At 43.8% G+C, this 20,901-nt stretch overlaps 1 protein-coding gene across 1 annotated transcript in view; it reads left to right on the forward strand.

Moving 5' to 3' along the window:
- Nucleotides 1–16,724: 16,724 nt before the first annotated feature.
- Nucleotides 16,725–20,901, forward strand: part of LOC126986559 (synaptotagmin-4-like) — a 43,683-nt gene continuing 39,506 nt past the window's right edge. Inside the window, exons 1-2 of the mRNA XM_050842826.1 lie at nt 16,725–16,749; nt 19,667–19,939. Of these exons, the coding sequence (XP_050698783.1) occupies nt 16,725–16,749; nt 19,667–19,939 (298 nt within the window). The remainder of the gene's footprint in view (nt 16,750–19,666; nt 19,940–20,901) is intronic.

Here is a 20,901-nt window from a genome sequence, read left to right on the forward strand (position 1 = left end):
GGGGTTGACGTCGTTTTTACCGGCCCTCCGTGATCTGATTTACGCAAGCCGATTGGTCAGTGGGCCGGCCCGATTCGATTTGCCGACAGCTCATTGGGCGGGAAATGGCAATACAGTGACATTTGATTGGCTGGGTTGAGAGAGAGAGAGAGAGAGAGAGAGAGAGAGAGAGAGAGAGAGAGAGAGAGAGAGAGAGACTGTGGAAAAAGGGAAGGAATGAAAGGGAAAGGAAAATAATGAAGAAGGAGTGAGGGGAGATGAAATAAAGAGAGAAGGGAAAATAGGAGAAAGATAGATGAGTCGGAAAAGAGAGGAATGGGAAAGGGGAGGATGGAAAGGAAATTAGAAGAAGGGAGGAAGGAGTAGAGGGGAAAGAATAAAGAGAGAAGGGAAAATAGGAGAAAGATAGATAATTCGGGAAAGAGAGGAATGGAAAAGGGGAGGATGGAAAGGAAGGGAAAAAAAGAAGGAAGGAAGGAGTGGAGGGGGAAAGATTAAAGAGAGAAGGGAAAATAGGAGAAAGATAGATAATTCGGGAAACAGAGGAATGGAAAAGGGGAGGATGGAAAGGGAAGAGGAAAAAGAATGAAGGAAGAAGTGGAGGGGAAAGTATAAAGAGAGAAGGGAAATTAGGAGATATATAAATAATTCGGGAAAGTTCTAAAGGAATAGGACAAAGGTAGGGGAAAATAAGGGAAGTAGGGGAAAGAGAAGAAAGGAAGAGGGGAACGGGAAAGGAGAGAGCGCGAAATGTATAGGAAAAAGTAGATAATTCAAAGGGAGAGAGGAAGAGGAACAGAAAGGAAATATGGAAAGGACAAGAAGGGAAGGGAAAAAGAGAAGAATAAAAAATGAAAAACAGGAAAATAAACAAATAAAAAGAAATGACGACACGAAATGAAGCTGAAATAAAGGAGAAATAAAATGAATGAAAGAAAAAAAGAATGAAAATGAAAAACAGGAAAATAAACAAACAAAAAGAACAAAAGACCACAAAATGAAGCTATAAATAAAGGAGAAATAAAACGAACGAAAGAAATAAAGAATGAAAAATGAAAACAGGAAAATAAGCAAATAATAAGAAGAAAAGCACACAAAATGAAGCTAAAATAAAGGAGAAAAAAATAACGAAAGAAATAAAGAATAAAAAATGAAAAACAACAAAACAAAAACAAAAACAAAAAACCCCGGAGGAAACAAAGGCAAAAGAGAGCGAGACGGAGAGCGGCCAGGTACTCACCCGACAAGGGAATCCAACCCGCCAGCCAGGCCGTCTTGAATGCGCGTTATTAAGCCTCGCTGGGGCTCGAAACCTGGAGGCCGATGACGACAATAGGAGGCCACCACTCAGCCACTCAGCCATTCAACCAGTCAGACACTCAGCCAGTCAGACACTCAGCCACTCAGCCACTCAGTCACTCAGCCACTCAGCCATTCAGTCAGCCAGTCATCCACTCACCAACCCAGTCACTCAGCCACTCAGCTACCCTCCCAGTCAGTCAGCCAGTCATCCACTCACCAACCCAATCTGTCAGCCACTCAGTCACTCAGCCACCCTCCCAGTCAGTCAGCCAGTCATCCACTCACCAACCCAATCTGTCAGCCACTCAGTCACTCAGCCACCCTCCCAGTCAGTCAGCCAGTCATCCACTCACCAACCCAATCTGTCAGCCACTCAGCCACCCAGCCACCCTCCCAGTCAGTCAGCCAGTCATCCACTCACCAACCCATTCTGTCATCCATTCAGCCACCCAGCAAGCCACTCAGCAAGCCACTCAGAAATTCAGCCAGCCAGTGACTCATCCACTCAGTCACCCACTAACCCACCCAGCCACTCAGCCAATCAGTCATCCAGTCAGCCAGTCACTCAGTCACTCAACACCCACCCACCCACTCAGCCATCCAGCCACCAAGTCAGCCAGCCATTTTAACACACAACCAGTCAGCCAGCCACTCAGCCAATCAGTCACCTAGTCAGCCAGCCATTTTAACACTCAACCACTCAGCCAATCAGCCTCTCAGTCAGTCACTCACCCATCTACTCAGCCACCTAGCCAACCACCAACTCACTCAGCCATTCAGCCACCCAGTCAGACAGCCACCCAGTCAGACAGCCACCCAGTCAGACAGACAGCCACCCAGTCAGACAGCCACCCAGTCAGACAGCCACCCAGTCAGACAGCCACCCAGTCAGACAGCCACCCAGTCAGACAGCCATTCAGCCACTCAGCCACTCAGCCGTCCCTGGAAGATACAAAGGAAGAATAAATAGCAACAAACGACCTTATCTGAGGGGCATTTTTCAGAAAGGCGGGTGGAGGAGAATGGAAAGAATGGGAGGGTCAGGAGGAGGAGGAGGAGGAGGAGGAGGAGGAGGAGGAAAAGGGGATGGGGAACAATAACTTTAACAAAAACAAGAGGAACAAGAGGAACAAAAAGATTAAGACCAAGAACAAAAACAAAAAGAATACCAGAAGAAGAAGAAGAAGAAGAAGAAGAAGTTGATGAGAAAATAAGAAAAAAACGATGAGCTAAGATGAGAAGGAGGAGGAGGAGGTGGAGGTGATTGGCAAGGAGGATGGATAGACAAACGTTGATTAGCTATACGGGGGAGGAGGAAAGTGGGAAGGGAGGGAAGGAGAGAAGGAAATAATGGAGAAAGGAGAGAAGGAAAGTGGGAAGGGAGGGAGGGAAGGAGAGAAGGAAATAATGGAGAAAGGAGAGAAGGAAAGTGGGAAGGGAGGGAGGGAAGGAGAGAAGGAAATTATGAAGAAAGGAGGGAAGGAAAGGGAGATAAATGAGAAAAAGGGAGGGAAGAAGAGGGAGAGGAAAATTAAAATGAGAAGTAGGTAGAGGAGAGGAAGAGAGTAAAAGGGAGGAAGTGAATGGATGAAATGAATAAAGGGGAAGAGAGAAGAAGGGAGGGAATGAACGGGAAAGAAAGGAAAGAAATAGTTGAGAATAAAAGATAAAGAAGGAGAGAGAGAGAGAGAGAGAGAGAGAGAGAGAGAGAGAGAGAGAGAGAGAGAGAGAGAGAGAGAGAGAGAGAGAGAGAGAGAGAGAGAAAGAAAAAGAAAGAAACAGTTGAGGAAGAACGCTAGAAAGAAAAAGATAAAGAGAGGGAGAGAGAGAGAGAAAGAGAAAGGCGTGTGGGAAGAAAACAGATAAAAAGGAAATGGGAAAAGGAAAAAGATGAGGAAAAAGAAAAGAAAAAGAGAGAAAGATTGAGGGAAAAAATATTCAAGGAAAGAAAATGAAAAAAAGAAAATTGAGAGAAAGAGAAAAAAAGGAAAGGAAGAGAGAAAGAGAGAAAAAATAAGGGTAAGGATTCAGAAGAGAGAGAGAGAGAGAGAGAGAGAGAGAGAGAGAGAGAGAGAGAGAGAGAGAGAGAGAGAGAGAGAGAGAGAGAGAGAGAGAGAGAGAGAGAGAGAGAGAGAGAGAGAGAGAGAGAGAGAGAGAGAGAGAGAGAGAGAGAGAGAGAGAGAGAGAGAGAGGGGAGGAAGGGAAAGAGGGGGGAGGGGGGGGGGGAGGGTGGTGATCTGTGTGTATCAATTGATGACCCTGGGACATCAATTTGGTGGGGGGGGGCAAGGGGGTGAGCGAGGGGGGGGCAGGGTCAGGAAGGGGGAGGTGGAGGAGAAGGGCGAAATTATAACACCTTGATGGATGAAAAGGAGAAAAAAAGGGCGCTAGTTTTTGTCGTTATTGATGGTGATGATGGTGGTGGGTCGTGGTGGTGGGTGGGGGTTGGTGGTGGTGGTGGTGGTGGTAGGGGGCTGGTGGTGGTGGTGGTGGTGGTGGGGATGAGAGGGGGAGTGGGGCGTTGTGTGTGTGTGTGTGTGTGTGTGTGTGTGTGTGTGTGTGTGTGTGTGTGTGTGTGTGTGTGTGTGTGTGTGTGTTTGCTTAACAATTTTACAACCACAATATATTTTCACATTATTATCATCATTGTTATTATTACAATCATTACTTTTACTATTATCATTCCTATTCCTATTATTCCTATTCCTATCATTGTTGTCAACTTATCCATCGCTCCATCGTTCACAAACCTTCCCTTTCCACACAACCCCTCTCTCTTTTCTCCACCGGCCGGCTGCAAGATCATTCAATAAGACCTTGTCCGGATCATTCAGTGGTTTGGGAAGTGGCAAATGTCATTCTGTTTTGACCACTAGGAATTCATGCCTTTGGGGTCCAGAAATAGTAACCGCACAAACAACATGCATGGGAAGCCTCTGCGGGTCGTTCAGGAGGGAGGGATCACGCGTTCACCATCCACAGAGACTTGAAACCAACCACACTGTCAGTTTCCCCATAAAAGAGATAACACTCGTCTCGGATTCACCGGGAAGAACTTCGGATTTAAGAAGGTGAACAACACTCAGTTTCCCCATAAAAGAGATAATACTCGTCTCGGATTCACCGGGAAGAACTTCGGATTTAAGAAGGTGGATGTAATGTTATCTCCACGTATTCCCTAACAGAAGGGTATTGAATTACTCTTTGATGCATCGAAGCGTTACGAAAAAACACCATCGTTGGGGCAAAGCCTTTCGAAGACCTACTCATGAGACCGAAAGGCCGAAAATGAGATCAATCGGGTTCTAATGCGTGTTTTTTTTAGGTTCATGGTAAAAGGGAAAGGTCAAACTACTACCCGGGTGATCAAACTACCCATGGAAATGCCCAAAACTCCTACAAAAACCGTGTCAAATGGATGTGCTTCACTGCCAAAATGTTGAAGAATATAAAAAAAAACGTTAATCTGCTCGGCAAGCCACTGAACAACCTGACGCATCGATCATGAAAACTAAAGCAGGCAACCTCGTTATAAGCTCACAGACTTTATGTTGCCTGATCTTCAATGTTTCCCTGTTTCCTCCTCCTGTTTCATTCCTTTCCCTCCTCCTCCTCCTCCTCCTTCACCATTAACAAAAAATAAATTAAAACTGCGCCTCTCTTCCTGAGCCTCCTTCCCTCCTCTCTCCCAAACCTTCCTCCACCACCTCCCTTCCTATCTCCTCAGACCGATCCCTTTCCCTACTCTTTCCCTCCCTCCCATTCCCTCCCCCTCCCTTCCCAGACACATCCCTTCCCCTCCTCTCTCCCTCCCTTCCCAAACTTTCCTCCACCACCTCCCTTCCTCCCTCCTCAGACCGCTCCCTTTCCCTACTCTTCCCATCCCTCCCATTCCCTTCCCCTCCCTTCCCAGACCCATCCCTTCCCCTCTTTTCTCCCTCCCTTCCCTGCCTCCTGACCTTTCCCCTTCCCTCCCCCTCCCTCCTCAGCACCCATCCATTTCCCCTCCACCCCTCTTCTCTCCACAATCAGATCTTTCGTCACCCTCAACTCTGACGCCCTCACACCCTCCACACCCGCCTTCCTGACCCCCTCCTACCTCCCCCCTTCCTCCCCTTCCCTTCCTCCTCCCTTCTTTGCTCCCCTTCCCAGGAAATTAAGCCTCGGAGGAGTGGTGGTCACAGTGGGGAAAATTAGTTTGTGTTATCTTAAAGGGCGCCATGGTTGCTAGGGAGCCCATTATTATTATTATTATTATTATTATTATTATTATTATTATTATTATTATTATTATTATTATTATTATCATCATCATCATTACTTGTGTGTGTGTGTGTGTGTGTGTGTGTGTGTGTGTGTGTGTGTGTGTGTGTGTGTGTGTGTACAGGGAGGCTTAATGAGACTACAGGGGAGAAGGGGAGGAAAGATTGGAGGAAAGAAGGGAAGGAAATTGAGCGTATGAAAGGGAGGAGGACCAGAAGGGAGGAAATAAAAGAAGGATCAGACATGGAGGAAACAGAGGAAGAGGAGGATGGAGGGAAGAACAGGGAGGGAAGGAAAGAAGAGCAAGGTGGAGAGAAGGAAGGAAGGAAAGAGTGGAGGAAGGAAAGGAGAGAAGAATGGAGAAGAGAGAAGATAGGAAAAGAAAGGTGGAGGAAAGAAGAGGAAGAAAAGACGAAGGGAGGAAGAAAAAGACGAAAAGGGTGGATAGAAAAGGAAGTAAGGATGATAAGGGTGAAGAAAGGAAGAAAGGAAGGGATGAAGGGAGGGAAGGAAAGGAAGAAAGAGTGAAGAGAAGGAAGGAAGGAAGGAAGGAGAAGGGTGGGGGATGGAAGGAGGGGAAGAAAAGAAGGAAAAAGGAAGATAATGTAAAGGAAGGAAGGAAGGAAGAGAAGCAAAGAAACAGTGAGGGAAGGAAAGGAAAGAAGAGCTAAAAGAAGGAAAGAAGGAATGACGAGAAGAGTGGAATGAAGGGAAGGGAAGAAAGAATGAAGGGAAGGAAGGAACGGGTAGAGAGGATATAAGGAAGGAAGAGAAGCAAAGAAACAATGAAGGGAGGAAAGGAAAGAAGAGTTAAAAGAAGGAAAGAAGGAATGAAGAGAAGGGTGGAATGAAGGGAAGGGAAGAAAGAACGGAAGGAAGGAAGGAACGGGTAGAGAGGATATAAGGAAGGAAGAGAAGGAAAGAAACAATGAGGGAAGGAAAGAAGAGTTAACAGAAGGAAAGAAGGAATGACGAGAAGGGTGGAATGAAGGGAAGGGAAGGGAAGTGAAGAACGGAAGGAAGGAAGAGAATGGCATAGAGGATATTTAAAAAGAAGAGAATGGTGGAGGATGAAAAGGAAAGAATCAATGAAGGGAGGGAAGGAAAGAGGATGGAGGAGGGAAGAGAAGGGAGGAGGAGGAGGAGGAGGGAAGGGAAGAAGGGAACGTGACCATTTTGGTATAATTGACCTTTGCGTGTTGCTTCACCACCACCACCACCACAGCCACCACCACCACCACCACCCTAAAACAGATCCCCCACCACCACGACACATAACCGACACCAACACCACAACTAACATCACCACCACCACCACTAATACTGTCATCACCATCCCATTCACCACCAAACCACCATTACCACTAACACCCACAATGCCATCACTACCACCACCACCACCACCACCACCATCCCAATCATCACCACCACCACCACCACCATCATCACAACCACCACCACAACCTCATATTTTTACGATCACCACCATCATCACCATCACCACTACCACCACCACCACCACCACCCTCCCGCCGCCTCGCTAAATCGAATCAGTTATTCTTAATTTAATAACACAATTAACTGACTTCCATCAACAGGCAATGACCCGTGGCTGAAAATCTCTCTCTCTCTCTCTCTCTCTCTCTGATTTTCATTACTTTCTTTGTTTTCTTTGTTTTTTTGTTTGTTTGTTTGATTGTTTTTCTTTCTCTTTTTCGTTCTTTCTTTATTTCTTTACTGATTGATTTCTTTATTTTTTCTTACCTTCCTTCTTTCCTTCCTTCTTTCCTTCCTTCCTTCCTTCCTTCTTTCTTTCTTTCCTTCCTTCCTTCCTTCCTTCCTTCCTTCCCTCTTTCCTTTCCTTCCTTCTTTCCTTCCTTACATCCTTCCTTTCTTTCAGTTTTTCATTGTTTTGTTGTCTCTCTATATATATTTATTTATTTTTCTATCACACACACACACACACACACACACACACACACACACACACACACACACACACACACACACACACGTCATCCCAGCACACCTGCGCCCAAGATCAAATCAATGAAGGACACAATTACCTGGGCGCTCTCTCCAATTTTTACCTGCCGGCCGTGAAGACATTCGTAGCGCGTTCCAAAAATAGTTGTTTATAGATTCAGAGGAACGAGGAGAAGACACGGGAGGGAGGGAGAGGGAGAGACAGAGAAGCGAGAGGTTGACTGGAAGAGAAATGAAATGTGGAGAGAGTGAGAGAGCCGTGGAGGAAAAACAGGACAAGGAGGAAAGGGAATAGAAAAGGAGGAAGATAGAAAGGAAGGAGAGATGGAACAGGGAAGAAAAGGGCAAAAGGGAGAGAAAGGAACAGAGAGAAAGACACAAAAAGATAGACAGAGAAGGACACGTAAGAGATGGGAGAGAGGGAGGGAGATTGAAAGGAAACTACGAAGGAAGAAAGGAAGGAGATACGGAAAAAGGAGATAGGGTAAAGGAAGGAGAGATAGAAAGAGAGAGGAAGGAACATGGAAGGTAGGAGAGATAGAAAGGGAGGGAGATAAGAGAAAGGAAGGTGAGATAAGACAGAAGCGACATGGCTGATTGGAGAGACAGAATGGGCGTGAGAGAGAGATGGAAAAACAGAAAGAGAAATGGAAAGGAAGGGAAAACTTGACTGATGGATGGTGGAAAAGATTGGAAAGAAGATGGAAGAGGAAGGAAAGAAGGGGAAGGAAAGAAGAGGATGGAAGGAAAAGGAAAGAAGAGGGAAGACGAAGGAAGAGGAAGGAAAGAAGAGAAAGGAAGGAAAAGGAAAGAGGAAAGAAGAGGAAGGAAAGAAGAGGAAAGAAGAAAGGAAGAGGAAGGAAAGAAGAGGAAGGAAAGAAGAGGAAGAAAGACAAAAGGAAAGAAGAAGGGAAGAGGAAGGAAGGAAGGAAGGAGGGGGCAGGTACAGGTAAAGAGGTCAGGGGCTTCAAAGTGAATGAAGGACTAATCTCACTAAACGCTTCTCCGATGTGGGACAAAGCTAATAGGCGAATGACAGGCCGATGATGAGGTGTGTGTGTGTGTGTGTGTGTGTGTGTGTGTGTGTGTGTGTGTGTGTGTGTAGACGGTCCCTTTCAGCGGTCCAAACACGCCCGTCCGTAACATCAAGTCAAACATCAACTTCAATATCTATTCTCATACAGGGTTGTCACCGGAGAGGAAGGCAAACTGAAGCTGACCTATTTTAGTTGTGCACTCTGGAGAATAAAAACTGCTTGAAAAAATATATGCAGAGAGAAGGGGAAGGGAGGGGGTCGTACGTGTGTGTGTGTGTGTGTGTGTGTGTGTGTGTGTGTGTGTGTGTGTGTGTGTGTGTGTGTGTGTGTGTGTGTGTGTGTGTGTGTGTGTGTGTGTGTGTGTGTGTGTGTGTGTGTGTGTGTGTGTGTGTGTAGCTTAAAGTCGTCTCTAAAATTGCTAGAAATTCAAATTGAAATATGTAGGTCACAGGCAAAAATAGATTTACTGATTCACTGTTTCTGTAAACTTTATATCTGTATCTCTCTATCTATCTCTATCCATCTGTCAATCTATCTATCTATTTTACTAAAGACGTATTCTCTCAAGCGAAACACACGTCTACGTTAAGCTGAAACAGGATCAATACATCGAGGTCAAAGAACGCCTGCAATAGACCGTAGTGGCTATCATTTCGCAACTGGGACGCTTTACCTTTGTTTAGCAACTCTTTAGCTTCGGTGTTGATTACCGCAGCGCTTATTTCAAGACCAGATGTCGAAAAAACCACACCATCAGATAACCATATAAAAATAAATTAATGATTAAATAAATCAATAAATAAATACTAATAATCAAAGTACAAATTCGCCTGCAGTCTGAAGCCAATGAAAGCCACACAAATACGTCCAGGCAACGACGATAACCCTTAACTTAAGCAATAAATGAATGAAGATAAAGAAAGAAAGAAAGAAAAAGAAAGAAAGAAAGGAAGAAAGAAAACGAAGGAAAGAAAGAGAAAGAAAGAAAGAAAGAAAAGAAAGAAAGGAAGAAAGAAAACGAAGGAAAGAAAAAGAGAAAGAAAAGAAAAGAAAAAGAATGAGAGAAAGGCAGAGACTGACACAGACAGACAGACAGAAAGAAAGAAAAAGATAAATAGAAAGAAAAAGACAGACAGACAGACATATATATAGACAGACAGTCAGACAGACAGACACAGACAGACTGACAGAAAGACAGAAAGAAAAAAAAGAAAGAAAGAAAGAAAGACACAGACAGACACAGAAAGAAAGAAAAAAAGGATAAATGAATGAATGAATGAAAGAGAGAAAGTAAGAATGAAAGAAAGGAAAGAAGGAAAACAGAAAGAAAGAAAGAATGAGAAAGAAAGAAAGAAAGAAAAAAAGAAAGAAAACAAAGAAAGAAAACAAGAGACAGACAGCAAGAAAGAAAAAAGAAAGAAAGAAGGAAGGAAAAAAGAGAGGAAGAGACAGAGACAGACAAACAGAAAGAAACAAAAAAACAAAAAATATATGAAAGAAACGAAAAAATTAAAAAACTCAACCCTAATAAACTAGAACACGGACGCGCCTGCTGCCTTAAGCCCCTCAAAGTTACACAAATGCAAGCAGACAAGCGCGATCGTTCTGCTCAGAGGTCAATACACTCTCTTGGACGCCGCCGCCTCCACACCTGCGCTACACACCTCCCACACCTGCTCCTCACACCTGCTGGACACACTCTTCTCAACACACACCCCACATTCTTCCACATCTGCTCTTCGCCCCCACACATCTGCTTCTCTCCTCCACATACCTGCTACACACCTCCACACACCTGCAACACACCTCCCACATTCTCCTCACCACACTATCCTCCACACAAATGCTCCTCGCTTCCACACATCTGATACTCGCTCCCACACACCTCCGCTACATCTTCCACCCCATTCCTCCTCCCTCACACCTGGTACAGACGTCACACACCTGCTTCTCGCTCCCACACACCTGTCCCGCACCTCCACTCAGCGGGGGCGGCCGGGCAAGCTGAATAAGTGACGAGGAAGACTTAAACACCGAGCTAGTGGAACAGCCGTCTCATCCTCAACAAAGGTTACGATTCGGGTCATTTTAAAGATGGAGTATGAGGGACAGGATTGGAGGGAGAGAGGAATGGAAGGGAAGTAGAGGAATGAAGAAGCAGGGAAGGAAAAAGAGAGAGGAATGGAAGTAAATGGATGGAGATGGAGAGGAATGTAAGTAAAGAGTAGGGGAGGGAAAGAGGAATGAAAGTAGAGAGTTAAAAAGAGAGAGAAATGGACGTAAATTAGTAGGAAAGAGAAGGGAATGGAAGAATAGAAGAAGAGGGAGAGGAATGGAGGTAGAGGGAAGGAGGGAGGGAGGAGGAGAGGAATGAAAGTAAGAGTTAAAAGAGAGAGAGAAATGGACGAAAATTGTTAGGAAAGAGAGAGAAGAAGAGAAGAAGTGGGAGAGGGAGAGGAATGGAAGTAAAGGGAAGGAGGGAGGAAGAGAAGAAGGAAGGTAAAGGGTTGAAGGGAGAGAGAAATGGACATAGTTTGGTGGGAAAGAGAGAGGAATGGAAGAAAAGAAGAGGGAGAAAGGAATGGAAGGGAGAGAAATGGACGTAATTTGGTGGGAAAGAGAGAGGAATGGAAGAAAAGAAGAGGGAGAAAGGAATGGAAGGGAGAGAAATGGACGTAATTTGGTAGGAAAGGGGGAGAGGAAAAGAAATTAAAGTAAAAGAAAGAAGAGGGAGAGGAATAGAAGGAATAGAGAAGGTAAAGGGAGAGGAGGGGATGTATAGAGTAGGAGAGGGAGAGAAACTTAAGAGAGGGTGGATGGACTGCGTAAGGGAGAGTTTGAGAGAGAAAACCGCTGACAGACGACATGTGTGTGACAGAGTTGAGTGGAGGAGAGCCTTCAGAAACATCGCCTTAACATTGAGATGGGAAAAGATGTATTGAAGATGTGTTGCCTTGATGTAGAGGAGACCATCACTTACATGCTTGAGTAAATGTAGGAGATAATAGGAGAGTTTGAGAGAGGAAACCGCTGACAGAAGACATGTGTGTGACCGAGTTGGGTGGTGGAGAGCCCTCAGAAACATCGACGTAACAATGAGATGGGGAAAGATGTATTGAAGATGTGGTGCCTTGATGTAGAGGAGACCATTGTTTGACCGAGCTGGGTGGTGGAGAGCCCTCAGAACATCGACTTAACATTGAGATGGGAAAAGATGTATTGAAGATGTGCGGCCTTGATGTAGAGGAGACCATCACTTACATACATGCTTGAGTATATGTAAAATGAGACAATATGTATTTTTTTTTTACAACAAAGGAGACAGCTCAAGGGCACAAAAAAGTAAACAATAATAAAAAAAAAAAGACCGCTACTCGCTGCTCCCAAAAAGAATCCAAAGAGGTGGCCGAAAGAGAGGTCAATTTCGGGAGGAGAGTTGTCCAGATACCCTTCTCTTGAAAGAGTTCAAGTCGTAGGCAGGAGGAAATACAGATGAAGGAAGATTGTTTCAGAGTTTACCAGCGTGAGGGATGAAAGAGTGAAGATGCTGGTTGACTCTTGCATAAGGGGTTTGGACAGTATAAGGATGAGCATGAGTAGAAAGCCCTCACCCCTAACACTACATTCATCCTCCCCACCACGACCATTACAACAACCATCAACTATTCCTCCACCACCACCTCCACCACACCTTCACCCCCACCACCCCCAACCACCATTATCCCATCTCGGCATCCGTCAGCAGGAAAAGTGACGACCAACAAGCGGTGGAAGTGTTGTTGTTGTTGTTGCTGTTGTTGTTGTGTTTGTTGTTTTTGTTAGGCAAGTGTAGCTACTAATAATAACAGATGAAGTTTCCATTTTTTTTTTTTTTTTTACAACAAAGGAGACAGCTCAAGGGCACAAAAAAAGGAAACAATAATATATAAAAAAAAAGCCCGCTACTCGCTGCTCCTAAAATTACTACTATTACTATTACTACCACTAATAATAATAATAATAATAATAATAATAATAATAATAATAAGAAGAAGAAGAAGAAGAAGAAGAAGAAGAGCAATAATTTTTCATATTTATCGACATGACAAGACCATAAGAACATAAAGATTCTACAAGAGGAGGGTAGGCCTATACAAGACAGCCCCAGAAAACCTAATCCCGCCTAACCTCACTATCCATGAGCCCATCTAACCTTTTTTGAGGGTATCCACAGACAACACCACAAGCCTGCTCCACTCATCCACCACTCTGCTGGCAAACCAATTCTTGCCAATATCTTTGTTGAATCCGAATTTATCCACCAGAAACCTTATTACCATGAGTATCAAGGTTCCGTATTCATAATTTACTAGTTAAGGAAGAAGATTTAACCAGGTAGCAGCGGGGATCATGTTTCTTTGGTCCCTCCAAGCGAAAAAAATGAAAAAAAATCACCCCTCACACAAACCATTTCATAATATATAGCAAAGCATTTGTGTTCAGTTCATGTATCATCTATTTTTGGGGGTTTATATCATGGCATAAATTTGGCCCGTCGCTGCCTCACGGTTAAAGAAGGGAAAGAAAGGAGTAAAGGGAACAGACCCCTTCACCACCCCTTGAACTTGTGACCCTTACGTGACCTTCTGAACTATGAACACCTTGACCCCGTGATCCCAGAAAATGGCCCCGTAATTGCTATGTTGACTCATGACCCCAAATTACCCAACGATTCCTTAAACCTTTGACCATGCCTTGAACTCCACGTGACCCCTCAACCTCCTGCCTTCTTGAGCCCCCCGTGACCCCATAAACCATTAAAAAAAAACTTTGACTCGCTGACCACGCCTTGACCTCGATCCTTCATGTAGCTCCTCGACCCTACGTGACCCTTGACGAGGTTTATGTGACCCTATGTAGCCCTTGACCCCTTGACCGTTGTGTGTGTGAAAAAGCAAGACAAACACGAACACACAGACGCACTGACAGACCAATAGACGGACAGGAAAACATTAAAACCCGGTAGCAGCGACGGGCCAAGTTTGTGGCTTTACCGTGTACCAGCGATGGGCCAAATTTCTGCCATGATATAAACCTCACAAAATAGATGATGCATAAACTGATCACACATGCGTTGATATATATTATGAAATGGTTTGCGTGAGTGATGATTCTTTCTCATTATTTTACTTAGAGGGGCCTTTAACCTAACCTAACCTAACCTAACCTAAGAAACATGACCCCCGCAGCTCTCGGGTTCAGACAAAACAAACAACGTCGTGGGAGACCAAGACAAACACAAACACACAGACGCACTGACAGACCTATAGACGGGCAGGAAAACGTTAAGACAAAACAAAACCGCAAAAAAACACGTAAATAAAAAAAAGACATATTTGAACAGACAGGTACAAGGGGATAATAGAAAGACACAGACACGAGCAAACAGACATACACAACGACACGAACCGACACATTAACAGACATTAACAGACAAGGACACGCAAATATATGACAGATAAAAGCAGATAAAATGACAGCCGGAAAAAGACATGACAGCCGGCCCTTCACACACACACACACACACACACACACACACACACACACACACACACACACACACACACACGCGTATAATGATTTTCTCCTACCCCCTAAAAATGAACATGTTACTGATTTTTCTCTTTTTTTCTCTCCTACAGATGGATGTAAGTGTGGACCTGACCTCTCATGACCCTCCTGGTGACGTATACGTGTGTGTGTGTGTGTGTGTGTGTGTGTGTGTGTGTGTGTGTGTGTGTGTGTGTGTGTGTGTGTGTGTGTGTGTGTGTGTGTGTGTGTGTGTGCAGTAGCGTTTTATTCCCGTGTCAAGGAGATAAGCGGGACTTGAAGTGTTTGCCGTCAACATCGTGAGCCAACACCTGCGAGTAATTGGACCCATTCTTCTTGGAGGCACAGGTAGAGGACAAGACCTGGCCTGCGTGCTCCGAGTAAGGGTTGCCATGGAGACTCGGAGTTTTACAAGTGTTCGGGTCGCAAATTTGAAGACTCACAAAAAGAGAGCCTTACATAAGTTCGTATTTGTAGCGTTCAGACTCGCAAAGGATGGACCTCACAGAACTTCCTAATATTGTAGCGTTCAGACTAAGACGATTTCAAACTTGAAGACTCGCAAAGAAGAGCCTTACATGAGTTCGTATTTGTAACGTTCAGACTCACAAAAGATGGACCTCACAAAACTTCCTAATATTGTATCGTTCAAGTTCAGATGACTCGGGGATTTTCAAGTGTTCGGTTTGCAAACTTGAAGACTCACAAAGAATAAAGAGCCGTACGTAAGTTCATATTTGTAAAGTTCAGACTCACAAAAGATGGACCTCACAGAACTTCATAATATTGTAGCTTTCAAACTCAAAGGACTCGGAGATTTGCGAGTGCTCGGATTGCAAACTTAAGGACTCAAAGAATAAAGACACTTACATAAGTTCATATTTGTAACGTTCAGACTCACAAAAGATGGACCTCACAGAACTTCATAATATTGTGGTGTTCAGGCTCAGAAGACTCGGGGATTTGCAAGTGTTCGGATTGCAATCTTGGAGACTCAAAACGAAGAGCCTTACATAAGTTCATATTTGCAAAGTTCAGACTCACAAAGGATGGACCTCACAGAACTTCATAATATTGTAGCGTTCAGGCTCAGAAGACTCGGAGGTTTGCAAGTGTTCGGGTCGCAAACTTGAACTTGACTCATAAAGAATAAACAACATACATTCACATTTGTAACGTCCAGACTCAAAAAGATTAACCTCACATAAAACTTCATAATTGCAAAGTCCATATTTACAAAGAACAGGCCCATAAATAAGTTCATAAGTGTAAGGTTCAGACTCACAAAAGATCAGCCACACACAAAAAAAGTTCATAAATATAACGTTCAAACTCACAAAAGATCAACCTGACAAAACTTGCAACGTTGAGACTCATAAAAGATCAACAGCCTCACAAAAGTTCATAAGTGTAACGTCCACAAAAGATCGACCACACTCACAAAAGACTCAAAAAAGGTCAGCCTCACAAAAGTTCATAAGTGTAACGTCCACAAAAGATCGACCACACTCACAAAAAAAAATCAAAAAAGGTCGGTCTCATAAAAAGAAGTTCGTAATTATTGTAATGACCAGATTTACAAAGAACAATCTCACATAACAATATTTGTACCGTTCACTCACAAAGAGCAACCTCACATAACCTCACAAAGAACATAATCTCACATAAATTCACATAACCTCACAAATAACATTGCCTCACATAACCTCACAAAGAACATTGCCTCACATAACCTCACAAAGAACATAACCTCATATAGCCGCACAAAACCTCGCAAAGAACATAACCTCACACAACCTCACAAAGAACATAGCCTCACATAACCTCACAAAGAACATAACCTCACATAACCTCACACAGAACAAACTCATATAACTTCACATCACATAACCTCACATAACCTCACAAAGAACATAGCCTCACATAACCTCACATAACCTCACATAACATCACATAACATCACTTAACCTCACATAACTTCACAAAGAACAAACTCACATAACATCACATAACGTCACATAACCTCGCAACCTCAGATATTATCACATAATCTCACATAACCTCACATAACATCACTTAACCTCACAACCTCACAAAGAACAAACTCACATAGCCTCACATTACATCACATAACCTCACAAAGAACAACTTCACGTAACTTAATAATTGTACCGTTCAAACAAAAAATAAATCTCACAAAAGTTCATACCTTGCAACGTCTAGACTCAGAAAAGGTCAAAGGCCTCAGAACACTTCAACACTTCATAATTTTTAAAATGCTCGGCCCCCCAAAAGAACAAGCTCCCAATACCTCATAACTGTTGCGTTCAGAATCACAAAAGGTCAACCTCACAGAAAAAGTTCCTAATGGTGAGGTCCAAGTTCACAAGGGAGCCAGACAAAACTTCATAAATACATTGAACATTAACAGTAAAAAATAACAACCTCACACACAAAAAGGGTCTCACTAGTCACACACGTACAGTCAATGCTTCAGCTTTCCACTATAAATAATTTCAACCTATAAAGGCGGACACACACTATACGATGCGGCCTGTCCGGCGGCGGGAAAGTGGGCGGAGCTAGAGGCCTTAAGGCAGTGTGTATGGGTGTAGTTTGTTCGGCGCGGCCCTGAGGCGGGAATTATCTCAGAGCGACGCTGACAGCCGCTGTGTGCACATTATCTACGCTCCACGATGTCACGTCTGGATAAATAATGACTTTTGGATCTGTTTTATTGATCTGTACAAGGGCCATCCATGTTTGTGGACATAAAACATAAATTGCGTTGTTGTCGCTGCGGCGGTGGGGCTCAGAGTGACGGCGGGAAAATGAGGGGAAAAGAAAGGGAACGAGACCTCTTGACTGACCCTTGACTTTGTGACCTTTTGCGTGACCCTCTGAAGAATCTGACATTTTGAACTCACAGACAACCAGATCTCTTTTCCACATAAGGGATTCAAACCAAAGACAGATGACTTCTATGATTTATATTTTCCTTGATATTTAAAGTCTCAGCATAAACTCACAAGCTCAGTAACGTATTCCTCATTCATAAGAGATCAAGGCTTAACACGCATACCTCTCGTGATCCTTTACTTCTTCGCTGCTTCCTGACTCAATAATCACAAAGTTGCACATGCTAAGCAATTGATTTCTTACATAAGGGGATCGAGCTCACACAAATAACTTTCCTGATCCCTTTTCTCCTCGAGGCTTCAAGAATTCGATATTGCAAACTTACGGACCCTCAATAACAAACCTTTAACCTGGTAGCAGCGACAGGCCAAATTTGTGGCTTTACCGTGTAGCAGCGACGGGCCAAATTTGTGGCTTTACCGTGTAGCAGCGACGGGCCAAATTTGTGGCTTTACCGTGTAGCAGCGACGGGCCAAATTTGTGCCATGATATAAACCCCAAAAAATAGATGATGCATAAACTGATCACAAATGCTTCGATATATATTATTAAATGGTTTATGTGAGTGATGATTTTTTTCTCATTTTTCTCGCTTAGAGGGACCATTAAGAAACATGATCCCCGCTGCAACCGGGTTAATCAAATTCATACGTAAGGGATTCGAACCTATACTATTAACTTCCCGGATCCTTCCTCTCCTTGATGCCTCGTGAATCTGACATCACCAACTCAGACTTGACCTATCTTTCGGCCACTCCTCTAACTCTTTTAAGGAGCAGTGAGTAGCGGGCTTTTTTTATGCCCTTGAACTGACTCCTCTGCTGTAAAGAAGAAAAAAAAGACACTTGATCCTTTCTGTTTCTTTCATAAGGATTTAAACCTAAGACAAATGAGTTTTCTGGTATAACGAAACTTATTACAAACTCGCAAGTTATATTTTGACCATTAGACATAAGGGTCGTATTTTAATATATTTCGTCTCCCAAGTACACATATTTGACAAGGCTTTCGAAAGAGTTTGGGTCATTTCCAGGAGTACTTTTATGACCCTGGTGGTAGTGCAACCCTTCGGACCGTGAAGCTTAAAATGCACTCATGAGAACCCGACTCACCAAATGTGGGTGAGTAAGGCCGAAACGTTTGAGAATATGGACCTTACTATCACTTACGGTTACAAGAACAGACAAACTAACAAACAAACGAAGAAACAGACAGACGAGGAAAGACAGACAAACCCCACCCCCAAAAAAAGACAAAATATAAACAAGATCCTCTTCGCCCCATAAAGGAAAGAAGGGATCAGATAAGACATTAATGAGAGGATCGGAAAGCGTCGGTGGAGCGGAGGGAACCCAAGAGCGAGGGGGAGGAAGATTGTGGTCAGCATTAATGGGAGGAAAATGGACCAGTGGAGGCTGCGTTATGCATAGAAATGGCGGGAGATGAAGAGAAGCTGGGGGAAGGGCTAGGCTAAGGGGGGCGGGAGGTAGGGCTTAGAGAGAGAGAGAGAGAGAGAGAGAGAGAGAGAGAGAGAGAGAGAGAGAGAGAGGCATAACGAGACGAAACAAGACGTAACGATATTAAGGAAAAGGGGAAAGTCTGAGATAGATAAAAGGATAAATAGATGGATGGATGGATAGATAAATAGACAGATAGATAGATAGTATATAGATTGCACATACAGTAAACCACTTCTTCCACCAGCTCAACGACCTCATCTAGACCCAAACACAACCCAATCTAACTCCTCTTAAAACAATCCAGCTATCTACATATTGCCCTATTTTCTCTCCCAAAATACACACTTGAACCCGTTATTTCCCCATCTCATCACTACATTTAACACAACACAACACATCTTTGGATTCTTTATAGGAGCAGCGAGTAGCGGGCTTTTTTTTATTATTGTTTCCTTTTTTTGTGCCCTTGAGCTGTCTCCTTTGTTGTAAGAAAAAAAAAATATGATGGTACTAATCTAAAGTGTAAACAGTTATATTCAGACTACACCAAATTTTCCTTCACCCACGTAGTAGTGCGAGGATGGAATAAGCTCCCGCCTTCAGTGGTCCAGTGTAACACGACTGACTCCTTTAAAAACAAGCCCGATCGACACTTCCTTCAATTTAATATTTACTAAAGTAGAAAAGCAAAGTCTCGGTGGCATTTGATTTAATATAATTTTACTTAGGTTTAAGGACCAACAACCTATTTTTTTTATTTTTAGTTGTCTGGTTTATGTGGTCTGAATATGCATGGAGTATATATAAATCTCTCTCTCTCTCTCTCTCTCTCTCTCTCTCTCTCTCTCTCTCTCTCTCTCTCCACTTATCTCTCCCGTGTCAAGTCAAAAGGTCTTTCTTCTCAATTCTTTTCTCCTCCTCCTCCTCCTCCTCCTCCTCCTTCACCTCTACCTCCACCTTCTCTCTTCTGCCCAATCCTCCTTCCTCCACCTTCTCCTCTTCCTCCTTCCTCCTCCTTTCGTCAATAAATACAGCTTCTCCTCCTCCTCCCCCTCCTCGTCCTCCTCCTCCTCCTCCTTCTCTTTCACAAACACATTTCTCCAACTTCAGGAGACGCCATTTTAACTTCCTCTTCTTCACCCCCTCCTACAGTGTCCTCCTCCGGCGTGGTGGGGGTCAGCTTGGGAGCCGCAGCGCTGGTCGTGGTGATGGTGGGCGCGGCGTGGGCGTGCTACCGGCGAGGGCGTGGAGGGGCGCACAAGAAGATGGGCGGCGAGCGGCAAATGGCCCTCCGCCGCCCAACCGCCGTCAAGAACCCACAAGCCCATAGCCATTACCTGAAGAAGTCCCCCTCGCCCACAGGAGCAAGGACGCCGCCGGGAGGTGAGTAATGGTGCTGGTAGGGGGAGGTAGTGGTGGTGATGGTGATGGTGGTGATGGTGGTGGTGATGGTGGTGATGGGGGTGGTGAGAATGAGCTATTTTATGTTTACACTAAAGAAAGACGTCAAAGGGAGAAGATCATAAGAGCAAGAAGATAAAATAAAGATGATGATGATGATGATGATGATGATGATGATGATGATGATGATGATGGTGGTGGTGGTGGTGGGGGTTTTCAGGATGGTGATGGTGATGGTGGTGATGGTGGTGGTAGTGGTGATGGTCATGGTACTGGTGAAGATGGTAGTGGTGGTGGTGGTGGTCTTCAGGATGGTAATGGTGATGGTGGTGCTGGTGGTGGTGGTGATGGTGGTGGTGATGGTGGTGGTGGTGGTGATGATAGTAGTGATGGTGATAAGAGAGGCTGGTGTTGATGGTGAGAATGAGATGTTTAAAAAAAAAGAAAAAAAGGAAAACAGAGGAAAGAAGAAGAAAAAGAGGGAAAAAAAGGAAAAAAGAAAGAGGAAAAAAGAAGAAAAAGAGGAATAAAGAGGAAAAAGAAGAAGAAAAAAGAAGAAAAAAGAGGAAAAAAGAAGAAAAAGAGGGAAAAAGAAGAAAAAAAGAGGCCTATATTTATTTTCACAAAGTTCATTTTTACATTTATTACATATCTTTGCACTTATTTATGTGTTTGTTTATTAATTGATTTGTTTTATAGGAGTGAAAGAAGTCGAAAGGAGAAAAGGAAAAACAAAGAACAATAAAGGTAAAAAAACGATGGTGAATATGGTGGTGGTGGTGGTGGTGGTGGTGGTGGTGTAACTCTTTTTCTACCTATGTAATGATTGTGGAGGTGAAGGAGATGGTGATGGTAATGGTGGTGATAATTCTAAATCTCTTCTTCTTCTTCCTTCTTCTTCTTCTTCTTCTTCTTCTTCTTCATCTTTTTCTTTTCTTCTTCTT

Source organism: Eriocheir sinensis, chromosome 62 (assembly GCF_024679095.1).
Source record: "Eriocheir sinensis breed Jianghai 21 chromosome 62, ASM2467909v1, whole genome shotgun sequence".
Taxonomy (NCBI): Eukaryota; Metazoa; Arthropoda; class Malacostraca; order Decapoda; family Varunidae; genus Eriocheir; species Eriocheir sinensis.